At 48.5% G+C, this 12389-nt stretch overlaps 1 protein-coding gene across 1 annotated transcript in view; it reads left to right on the plus strand.

Moving 5' to 3' along the window:
- The window catches only part of Prkca (protein kinase C alpha), a 396501-nt gene that overhangs the window by 366806 nt on the left and 17306 nt on the right, over nucleotides 1-12389 (plus strand). The window contains exons 14-16 of the mRNA XM_052194107.1: nucleotides 1664-1744; nucleotides 9201-9308; nucleotides 11338-11478. Coding sequence (XP_052050067.1) covers nucleotides 1664-1744; nucleotides 9201-9308; nucleotides 11338-11478 — 330 coding nt within the window. The remainder of the gene's footprint in view (nucleotides 1-1663; nucleotides 1745-9200; nucleotides 9309-11337; nucleotides 11479-12389) is intronic.

The following is a 12389-nucleotide window of genomic DNA, read 5'->3' on the forward strand; positions in this document are numbered from 1 at the left end:
TCCAATTCCCGTCCTGACCGTGAATGTCCAGAGTCACCATGGCGGGAGACAAACGGGCCCGCAACTGCCTCAGCCAGGAAAGAAAATGTCACTTCCTCTCTCTGTCCATTTCCCAGAAGTTTTTTCTATTTGAAAGTGTAAATCATGGACTATCAGAGAGTATGCTAAATAAGGCCTGAAAGGGGGTTTGTAAAGAACATCTGCAAAAGTTAAAGCAGAGGATCCATATCCTTAAGATATAAAGAGATCTCATTAGTCAATAAAAAATAACCAATGTCCCCATAGTCCGTGAGGGCAGGGATCGTGTCCTTGTATCCCTAGCGCTTCCCAGAGTCTCCAAAAGAATGAATGAATGGGCCTGTCAATCAGGATCACCAGGCAGCTTACTGAAAAGGAAAGCACAGGTGTCTAATTCCCATGTGAATAAAACACAAATATTGAAATATCACTTCCAGTCATCAAATTGGCACTCTGAGACACAATGGCAGTAAGTGCTGTTGGTGAGAATTCAATGACACAGATTCAACTTTCCTGCTGCTGACAGAGATGCGCCATGCTGCCCTGCAAACAATCTGACAGTGCCCAGAGCTTTGTTTCTGAGGCAAAAAAAGAACTATTCTGACCCAACAGTTCCACTCATAGGGATTTGTCCTTCAGAAATAATTAAAGGCTTTTGCAGAGATGTTCATGGCTTACTGGGGTCTTTTTAAATGTTATATGTCCGAATGTTTTACTTACATGTAAGTCTATGTACCACTCACATACCTGGTACCCATGAAAAACAGAAAAGGAGGTCAGATATCCTGGAACTGGAATTATAGACGCTGTGAGGCACCATATAGGTGATGGGCATTGACCTGGGTCCTCTATAAAAGCAAAAAGTACTCTTAACCATCAAGACATCTCTCCAGTCCTGTTCCCCCCCCCCCCCCCCCCGTGGTCTACTGTTGAATAAAGAAACTACAGTCTAGCAGGCTGGCAGAATCCCATTTGTAAACTTTCTTATTAGTTAATTCTTATTGAGAATAACAACCATCAGGGATAAATCAGTAGAAACTAACTTACTGACCAGAAGTGTTCTAGCTCTAAACATTGTAGCCATTCAAAAGTATATGATCTTTGATGGTATCATTTTTAAGATGTATTTATTTGTTTGTTTTATGTGTGTGTGCCCCTGAGTGTATGTGTGTGCAGCATGTATGTGCAGGTGCCTGCAGAGACCAGAAGAAGGCAATTCTAATCACTTGATGTGGGTTCTGGGAGCCAATCCCGGGTCCTCTACAGGAGTAGCTCATGAGCACTGAGCCATCGCTCCAGCCCCCTTGTGTTTTTTCAACATTTCAATCCAGCTCACTAAGTATTTTTCACCAGTGAGGATAAGTAGATCTAGCTCCAGACAGTCAGTGATATCCCCAAGTGAATCCACAAAAGGTTTGGGTGGTGAATCCTGGAATGGCAGTTCTCAGGGTACCCAGCTCCCTTTGAAGGGTCCTTTTCCTTGCCACCACCCCCGACCCTGTGCAGAAATAGCGACAGAATTTACCACGACCTTGTTAGCTTAGCGAGAGCTGTGTTGACATGCCTGTCCGCTTGACTTAACTTCTCTTGGCAGGAGTAGTTTGAGTTAGTGCTACACATAACCGATGCGTTTGTTTTCCCACAGATAATCGCTTACCAACCATACGGGAAGTCTGTGGACTGGTGGGCGTACGGCGTGCTGCTGTATGAGATGCTAGCTGGGCAGGTAATGCTTCACTACATGTTTGTGCGTGTGCATTTGTGGCTGTCGCAAGTGGTGTGGCCTTCACCAGACAGAAGGCAGAGGTGGCAGGGGGACAGCACAGGGTAACAAATGTTGCTCCAAACCCCTGACCTGGGGGAGAGCGACAAAAACTTGGCAAAGCAGATGACCATCTCCTGATCATAACAACTCCAAGAGGAGAGTGGCAGTCTGGAGTGTGGACGCAGTGGCTACCTGATGTGTCCCCTCCAACTGTAATGACTGCCGGGACTGTAATGACCGCCATGAGTTTTTCAGACCTGGGACCGTGGAATAGTTCCCTACAACTTGGTCAACAAAGATCATCCCAGCCATTGATTATGACTTATTTATGAAAGGAGAAAGAAGCCTGTGAAACTCACTGTTAGACCCTCCCTTTCCATCTATCCCGCCATTGGCAATGCAGGATCATTCCCACCAAAGTTTATCAAGGCTGAACTTCTGTTAGGAAAATCAGGTTTTGCATCAGACGAGACTTTTGTCAGAGAACCAAGTCGCATTGCCTAGCACAGCACTGCCCCATGCAATGGCTTCCACACCTGAGCCACTCCTTTGATAAACAACCTCTAGATCTTAGTGGCTGCCTCACATACTCCATACAGTCCTCTGTAGCTGAGAGAGAGGAGGGCAGTCAGGGAGTGACAATCCAAAGTCATGTGAGAATTGGAGGTCTCCTGTCCTTTCTCTTTGACTCTAAGGCTGAGGGCCTTAGAGTTGTCCACTGACACCTCATTTCAACCAGTGATGAAGAGAGCATGAGGGAACCGTCATGGGGGGCATTTCAGAAGCAGGTCTAAGTGGTGGCCATCACGCCTGCATATGGGGCAGAGGCCACTTGACTCCCCTTAACTGCAGAGAGGGCCAGGAGGCTGGGCTGTCGGAGAGCTTGGCTGGAAGCCGTGGGTTTGACAAAGCCTTGAGGCATGTCTGACTTTATTCCTATTTTGTCACTTTCCTGATGCTATAACAAGACATTATGACCAAAGAAACTTAAAACAGAAAGCATTTAATTTGGGGTTCACTGTTCCAGAGGGTGAGAGTCCATGGCCATCATGGTTGAGAGCTCACATCATTGCCCTCAAGAAAGAGGCAGAGAGAGCTAACTAAGAATGAAAAGGCCACCCCCAGTGCCACGCCTACTCCCGCAAGGCCACACCTCCTCTTGCAAGCCCACACCTCCCAATCCTTCCCAAACAGTTCCAGCAACTGGAGACCAAACATTCAAACACAGGAGCCTCTGTGGGACACTCTCATTCAGATCACCACAAAGCCCAGATTCTTCTATTTTTTTAATATCTAGAGTTCTGAGGTAGTAGCGCTGGGGACCTTGACCTTAGAGGCAAGAACCTTGATAAGCAAGAAAGGACAGACATACCAATGCTGAGCAGCAGACGCATATGTTTTTGGCAACAAAATGCCTACCATTCTGAGATGGTACATTCACTGGCCATAGTTTATTTGCTCACTGAGAGCTTCTTCCTACATACAGTGAGGATAAAACAGATAGAAATTGTCACCTCCACAAAGCTCACAGCTCAGAGAAGGAGAGAGAGAACAGACTAATTAGAAGATGAACATATGCCAGTGATAAACTAAGAGGAAAAGGCATGTAGCCCTGGTTAAGAAGTTGAAGGGAAGCCACCAGCACAGAAGGAAGGCAGTAAAATAGAGAAAGCCAGAGGTCTCTGGCCACGTGGTCACAGGTGTCACCTGAAGACTTTTACTCTAGGACAGGAAGTCCATCCTTTATGCCTCTGTCATCAGGTCATATCTAGTAGATACTAAAAATTTGTTTAGCTATGGAAAAACGCAAACCCTTGCCTACATTCAGTCAGTATTCCTCTGTGCTGTTAAGATTTGAGTGGGATGGGAAGAAAGGTTTGTTTGTTTGTTCATTTGTTTATTCACGCTCTCCCAACCCCCTCAATCTGAGAGTTCCTCTTAGGTGTAATGCCTTAGTGCATGAGCACAGAAAATCAGGCTATGCAGGCTCACTGTGGCACACAGATGGAAGACTATAGCTTGCCTTCCCGAAACTGGATGCCAGTTTCCTTTCCTGAAAATTTCGACAATGACATTTGCCTGTGAATTGCCAGACACCTGAGGGAGCCCTGCCGCCCACGTAGGCAGGCGCTGTGCAGTCTGGTCCCCTCCCTGATCCTGACTGTTGAGCTCTCAGGGCCAGAAAACAAGCCCCTCATTGTGTGACTCATTTGTATCTGTCAGCCAGTGAAACCAGCTGGCCAGAGACAGCCTGGGTTTCCTAAGGGAAGTCCGTTTTCCAAAACCATCCATACCTTGGCTCCTTATTGTCTGGCAGAAGACTAGGGTTTCAGAACAGCCTGCAGGGAAGTCCTGTCTTCCTCCTCTCCTTCCTCCCTCTTTTCTTCCTTCCTACCCACCTGCCTGCCTTCCTCCCCAGGATCCCCCAGGCTGCATCCCCTAGTGAGGACCCAAGGAAGTAAGTCCCCCTTGGGCCTTGTGGTGACAAAAGGCCAAAAGCAGGGGAAGGTGCAGTTGGCTTTGGTTCAGTTAGGAGGGCACACTCAGCAGCAGACACCCGAGAGAACTGCGCACATCGCATCCCAGTCAGGGAGCCGAGAGAGAGAGAGGACTGCTGCTGCTCCTCCAGCTCTGCTCAGTCCTGGACCTCAGCCCATGGCATGTGGACACACACATTAGGGTGGGCCTGCCCATGTCAGTTAACCAAGTCTAGAACTCGGCACAGGCATGCCCAGGATTTCGTTTCCATGGTGATTCTGAGTCTCATCAAGTTGACAGGATGAACCATCACAGGCCTTGTATACAGAGCCTGGATAAATGAACCATCACAGGTCCTGTATGCAGATCCCAAGGAGGTATCCAGGCCTTCCGAGGAGGTCCCTCTCACCCCTGTTCCCATACCTGGTGCTTCCGTGCACCTTCCGGCCTATTCCCCACGCTACTCCTCAGACACTCAGCATGCCTTGTATGCATCCCTCAAAGTCTCTATTTTGTATTGAAAAGGGTGATGGTCTTCAAAACTGACACCTGCAAGGTTTCCGACATGCTGGTGCCTTGCTGGGCACAGGCCACAACCTCTGTTCCACACAGCTCTACCCAGCTGCCTACAGAGAGCAAACACAGTTCCAGGCAGAGGCTGGCAAAGTGACGTGAATTCCTGGTGTGTCTGTGACTTAGCCCCAGGTGTCACCCAAATACCCACAGCCCCTCACAGTCACAGGGACTCAGGGACTAGAGTGGATCGGCACAGGGACCGAGGAGGAAGATTGATTTCGGGCTTGTGGGGAGGGGATGGGGGGGGGGAGTCAGGCACCACATTTGTCTTCCTTAACTACAGAAGGCTAGCGATGAGCGGGGAAAGGCGGATGGTTGCAATTGTATGTGCCTTCGGCTTATCAGCTGTCAGCAGCCAAATGGAGCCATTAAGTCTGAGTAGCCTGAGTCTGTATCCAGTTTCTGAATGGCCTGACAAACATAATTACTTGGGCAGGGGCATTAATAGCGCTTGTGCGGCTCCCAGTGTTCACAGCATTTGCCATAAGGGGACCGGCCCCCTCCTCTGCGTCCTTTCCTTTCCATGGATGTCTATCTGAACCGGGTGCTCCAAGTCTCAGTAATTGGAGCTTCAGCCCAAATGGCCCATGCGTGTCCCTCTCTCTTCCTCCTAGGTCCCCAGCAATCTGCAAAGCAACACGGCGGGGGCCCTTCCCTACTGCCTGTTAGGAAGCAATTCAGGAAGCATTTTGTACTGTGGGAACCATCACCCCACTTGCCGGATGAAAGCTGAGAGCTCTCCAGAGGGGCACGGGGCTCAACACATTCAGAAAATTTTCTCCTCACAAACAAGAGACTCGTTAATGGGGAGCTGAGCTTGGAACACTGTGTCCAGATTTGCAGACACTTAAAAATAGCTGTAGGAAGAAGGCTAGTCGGGGAGAGAGGTGCTCTGAGACGGTCACGTACTAAGGACCCGGGCAGCAGGCCTCCCCACACTGTGATAGCTGGCATTGCTAGAATGGAGGATGATGTAATTATAACCTGGCACCACTGACCTGCCTTCAGCACCAAGGCCTACGAGTAGGTAATTATCTGTAAAGAGGCCCCCAGGGTGAGCTGGAGAGTCCTAGCAAGAGCATAAACACGTGCTCACATCCTTTGGTGTGTAATCCCACACCCAGCCGCTGTTCCTCAGAAGGAATTCAGAGGGGAAAAGAGCCGGCATGCAGAGATGTTTCTACTAGTGTTTGCTATCAAAACATGTTGCTCCAGTGATTGTTAATGCACCCGAGGCCCCTGAATCCATTCAAAGAGATCTTGGTGACTCTTAGACCCTGAATGGGAATACTGCTGGCTACCAAGAAAAATGTGTTTGCAACAGTCAGAAAAACAAAGAACACAGGTAGTGTCTTATTTGAAAAATAATGTAAGAAAACCTGAGAATCCATGAAAAAATAAAGGATATTTGTAAATATGACAGGGAAACTATACCCATGAAGTATCTATAATATGGCTACTTAAGAACTGAACAAGAGAGCGTGGTGGTGGTGGTGGTGGTGGTGGTGGTGGTGCATACCTTTAAGTCCAGCACTCAGGAGACAGGGGCAGAGGCAGTTAAGAACTGAACAAGAGAGCGTGGTGGTGGTGGTGGTGGTGGTGGTAGTAGTAGTGGTGGTGGTGGTGCATACCTTTAAGTCCAGCACTCAGGAGACAGGGGCAGAGGCAGGCAGCTCTCTGAGTTCGAGTCCTCCCCACACTACAGTAGCTGTCATTGCTAGAACGGAGGATGATGTAATTATAACCTGGCTCCATTGACCTGCCTTCAGCCCCAAGGCCTGTGAGTGGGTAATTATCTGTAAAGAGGCCCCCAGGGTGAACTGGAGGGTCCTAGCAGACTCCAGATTGAGTTCCAGGACAGCCAGGGCTACTCAGGGAAACCTTGTCATTAAAATAACATGAAATAAAGTAAAATAAAACAAAATCAAACAAAAGCCCCTCATCATTCTGGCTACTACTACTAGAACTGAACAATAACAATACAGCTGGCCTGCCATCGTGCATGGGGGACGTCACATGGGACGGACACTCCAGATGAAATTACAGGTGATTAAAACTGCTGAGGAAAAATTTGTCTTCCCTAGAGATAAGTACCCCAAATGATTATCTACCCCCACATGGTCAGCCCCAAACATATTCACATGAGCAACAGTTAATGGACTCAACAGCTTGAATTTACACATTTATCCATATACATACATACATAGATATATAGATACATGTGTACATACATACATACCCTTCTAGCATTATCTTGAAATCTGTAATAGTGGTGTGATTGTACACGCGTGCATACATGTGTGTGCCTGTATGAGTGTATATGTGAAGGTTGAATATGCATGTGTTTGTGTGTGTCATGGAGGCCAGGGGTTACCACAGGTGTCTTTCTCAGTTGCTTTCCGCCTTCTCTTTTGAGACCAGGTTTCCCGTGGAACCCGGAGCTTACGGATTAGGCTAGCAAGCTTACCCAGGGCTCTCCTGTCTCTGCTTCCCAGTGCTGAATTTATTGGCATGCACCACTATGCTCTACTTTTTAAAAATTGTATTCTGGGGTCCAAATTCAAGCTCCCGTGTTTGCACAGCATGCGCTTTGTCAACTGAGCCATCTCCCTAGACCCATCAGAGTTCAGAATAAGGAGTTAAAGACCTCCAAAGAATATAGCCCATCTTGACTCCACACCCTAGAATGCCGTACGGGAGGTGACCAGCTGACGATTGGGAATTGAGCCTACATCCCGCCCACCTCCATTTATCCTTTGGAGAATGCACTCATCTTAAATTCATACTGCACAGCGCTCCTGGCAGGGAGCAACTTGCGGCCAGGTCAGAAGTTACCATGTTTGTATGAGTTACGAACCCCTCCTTGGCCAAAGCTCAAATCCCTTCTGGATTCCTCACTAGGGGAGATGAGGTGATTCATGGATGTCTAATAAAAGGTATCAAGAGGATGCCTGCTATGGGGCCAAACAGAAGGTGTGTTGGACAGCAGGCCAGACACCACTGTTGGCAGGCACAGCCTTACCCCAGCAAGGCCATCTGCAGCTGTACTCTCCCGCTGACCTACCTTATAGATGCCAGGCTTCATCTACATACTGTGGTAGGCTCTGCCCATCCTGCCCTGACTAATTCACAGCCAGACGCATTCCTTCTCCTCACCCGCATGCACACCACCACCACATCACAGGTGCTTTTCAAAGCCAGGCGTCTGCAACAGAAAAGAGACTCTGTTTTACACTTAGAGAGCGAGGGAGAGAGAAATAAAGGGTCACAAATCACAGAAACTGCATCCCCCCCACCCCCGGCTCTTTACACACTTGGCATCTTTTCCTCAGAGCTTGTGGCTTTCCTTCCCTGGCCCCATGCCCAGTTCCCCTTCAAAGCTCTCTACCAGGGAAGCCCCTGCCATCTTTATGTTATGCTAAAGGTTAGTTATACCAAAGATGATATTCAGGAATTTCCCATAAATCCAGTCCCCCTGGGCACATCCCATAAGAGTTACTGAGAGAATAGTGCCCTCCGGGGAAAAGATGTGGTGGAGAAACCACTTGAAGGGCACCTTGGGCACAGACAGGTTCTGTGGTCTCCCAAGAGACTCTCTGCCCCAGTCACAACTGTAAGCTCCCTTCCTTGAGCCACTTCTGGGTCCTGCCCACTGGGCTCTGAACTAGTCAGAAACTCCTCATAGGAACTGCTGTGTAACGGCCATTTGAGTTTGCACATCCAGCTGGGAGATAGAGTTCCGTGATCCGTGGTATCACCGGTCCTCCGTTTCTCAGCATACTAGAAGGGACAAGAGACACATCTAAAAGCTAGCTCCTGTCGGTTGCCACCAAGCAAGCTACCTGTCTCATCAGGTCAGAAGGGCTCCAGTTCCTCTCTGCCCCAAGCCTGAAGTACCCTTTACCTCAAGTCTAGGCAAAAAAAAAAAACAAAACAAAAAAAAAAAAACCAAAACATTCTCTGCATAACACACACACACACACACACACACACCCTCTAAACATAGAACCATCTGCAACCTGACTTGTTCATAATTAGATTTTTAGCACATAATTACAAGATTAATGGATTAATTATAATTTGTTTGCAAATCACTAAATGTATTACTCCAAAACATTTTCCCTAAATATTACTTTGGGTGACCCAGGGTAAGATAATGAAAGAGACAGTTAAAAAAAAAAAACGCACAACCAGCAGACTAATTAAAGATAATCACATCAGCCTCCGTGTTCACGAGTTCACCGAGCTAACCTTGCAGCCCGCGGTGTGTGGGGAAACATGGTCCGTTTCTTCTCACACATCTCTAAGTGCCGCCATGGTAATGCAATCCTCCTTCTGTTTTCCCCTTCTTTATCTGGAACAGCCTCCGTTTGATGGTGAAGATGAAGATGAACTGTTTCAGTCTATAATGGAGCACAACGTATCCTACCCCAAATCCTTGTCCAAGGAAGCTGTCTCCATCTGCAAAGGAGTGAGTACATCTGGATTCTTCTCCAGTAGTCAACCATCATGGCTGGAAAGGGAAATACCCTTTCTATACCTGATGTTTTTGATACAGGGCCTTGCGCTTTAGCTCAGCCTGCTCTGAACTCCTTATGTAGCCCAGGCTGACCTTGAATTTGCAATCTGCTTCCTTAAAGCTCTCAAGTGCTGAGATCGTAGGCATGTTCCACTATGCCAAACTTCCTTTTCCAGCCTTCTAAGAAAGACACTAGAATTATCACAACTTATGCATGTTGCTGCAAAGTTTGGTGGTGTGCAGGGCATAGAGGGACAGAAGAGACTCACATTCCAGTAGTGTCCAAACATCTTGACCTATTCTCTTATTCTGTGCACTTCAGTTGCAGTACAGCTCACAGCATTGCAGCGCGGGTAGGGAGGCACCAGAATTAATCATACACAGTCAGTAATGTGCTTGTCACATAAGCACGAAGACCTGAGTTCAGTCCTCAGGCCCACGTCAAACAGCCAGACATGCTGGCGTACACTGTTGAAGTCAAGGCAGGCGAACCCTGAGGCTCACTGGGTGGCTAGCCTAGCTCCAATCCATGAGTTCCAAGGTTGGCCTCTACACATATGCAGACACTCATACAATCTCTGTCTTCCACACATGTACTCACAGTCACACAAATAAATAATCCGCAGGCCCTTGGGGAGTGCTAATTCTCACATCTATGACAGAGTTTATCCTTTCTCTCTTGTTAAAAAAGGTATAGACCATCCATGGACATATCAATTAGTTTTTACAGAATGGGTGCATGTAACTGTACCCTGGTCAAAAGATAGAACCCCTAGATGCCCTCTCCTCTGTCCCCTTACAGTTGTTATCAGATCACCACCACCACCACACACACATCCCACAAGAGAATCAGTGTTGACTACATAGATGAACCTTGCCTGTCTCGGCCTTTGCACAGGTGGGATTCCTCTGTGTGTGCCCCAGGCCTGGCTCTTTACCCAGCATGGCATAGTAAATGTGGCCGCTTCACTGTGCGTGGCCATGTTTCCTTCTGACTTGTTGCTATGTGGACACTGAACAGTCCATCCCTGTGTTCCGCTCAGCGAGGAGGGCACTTGCATTGTTTCTGCCTTGGCTGGAGGCTATTATAAATAGGACTGTTTTTAAACCTTCTGGGTCCTTGGCCAACTCTCCTTTCAGGGAAATGCCAGCAACTTAACTGGTGGCAGTGGACTTAATTGGTCTTTATTGGCTATGATTTAAGTCAAAAAGTCGTTTTTAAATGTATCAAAAGAGAGTGCACCACATTCGGTGTTTCCTATTTAGAGTGTTTGAAGGTCAGGCTAAGCTGCCTGTGGCGGCTGAGGAGCTCCTCCCTCGGAAGAGCCCAGGGTTGATGCTGCCCTCTGAGTCCCACGTCAGATACCCTGAAATGAGCCACTTGCGATCTTTGCTACAATGTGTGTTTTCCTAACCCCTGAGCCCGATGACATTTTGATCCAGGCAATAAAGAGGAATGTGATGCTTGCTACATACAGCACCCATGCGATGCAGGCCTGCAGCACTCTCAGCACACATGATTTCCCATGGCCTCATTTTTTTAAAATCAGGCATTCATGTAAATAACATGAACTTCTCTCTTCCCTCCTCCCTCCCTCCTTCCCCTTCCAGGTCCCCCCCACTTCCCCTTTGGCAGTGCTAAGGATTGAACCTAGGGCTTTATACCCTGTAAAGGTGACTCCTTACTACTGTGACATATCCCCAGTCCCCCTAACCCCCATCTACATACAAGGATGCCAGGTTCAAAAAGCATGTGATACATGCAGATGCATGTTTGAGTTTCTCTTCCATTCAGTCATCAGTTCCAACTGCTTCCTTACTGTGAAAATCACTGCACAGAGGCCACGCCTGCCGCCCCACATGTGTGTTTCTTGGTGGGCTTCCAGAGCCTCCTCAGGCAGCACCACCATCTATTGGGAGGCAGAGCTGGCCAGGGAAGGTTCTGTCACTCATCTGTGCCTTTGTCTCTTTCTCATTCCAGCTTATGACCAAGCACCCTGCCAAGCGGCTGGGCTGCGGGCCCGAGGGAGAGAGGGATGTCAGAGAGCATGCCTTCTTCAGGAGGATCGACTGGGAGAAACTGGAGAACAGGGAGATCCAACCGCCATTCAAGCCCAAAGTGGTGAGTCCAAAAGGGCAGGCCAGTCTCCCGAGCTCCGTGTCCCTGATCCCAGACATGGCCCTGCCTCCCCTTTCTCTGGGCAGTAGAAGGCAGGGTAAGGATAATGGCTGCTTGGTCACCAGCTCAAGACTGCACAATCCTAGAATCTGATAGCCAGAGTAACGGCAGAAGGAGAGACACTTACCTCTAAAGGATGGGCACAGAATACCCAGGCCATGAGCCAGCAGCCTGCACTGAACACTGGGGACACTGTACCCTTCAGGGATTTCCTTGCCTGGTTCTTGACAATCTCAGGCCTCAAATCTATCTCCTAAGTCTACCTGCTCCCACAGCCTTCCCTCATCCTGCCCCACCACAGAGTCCTGGAGCACACCTAAATCTCCACCATCTCACAGGGAGAACCTGAACACAGTCCCCAGAGTGGCCTTGACAGCCACGGTGCAGAGTGGGTGGCCCCCACCAGTGCCAGGACTGCTGGCTTCATTCAGCGTCTACCATGTGATTCCCAACCCATTATATGACATCCTGGTTCCCAGTTCTTTTCATACACTAGTTTACATAATTCTCCCAACACCCTTGTGAGACAGAAGGAGATGAGTGTCCCAGCTTCGCATCTGAGAAAACCAAGACACATAGAAGCTGAAGAGCTCACCAGAAGACACAGCTGGCAGGTGCTGGGAGGATGGGCTGGGGTCCTTTCCATCGGGCTGTTGGTGACAGCCGTGGCACTTCTGGTTGTGAATGGCATCCAGTGTACCCCCTCTCAAGGTTTCTGTCCCTAGAACTAAACTAAACTGAGTGTCTTTAAGACACCAGCTCCTCGTACACCCCGCCTGCCATTCCACAGTACCCAGGACATCTGCCCAGAGAGCCACCCCTTCAAGTCTCAGCCCCCCTGGTGCTCTCCAGAT

Source organism: Apodemus sylvaticus, chromosome 10, assembly GCF_947179515.1.
Source record: "Apodemus sylvaticus chromosome 10, mApoSyl1.1, whole genome shotgun sequence".
Taxonomy (NCBI): Eukaryota; Metazoa; Chordata; class Mammalia; order Rodentia; family Muridae; genus Apodemus; species Apodemus sylvaticus.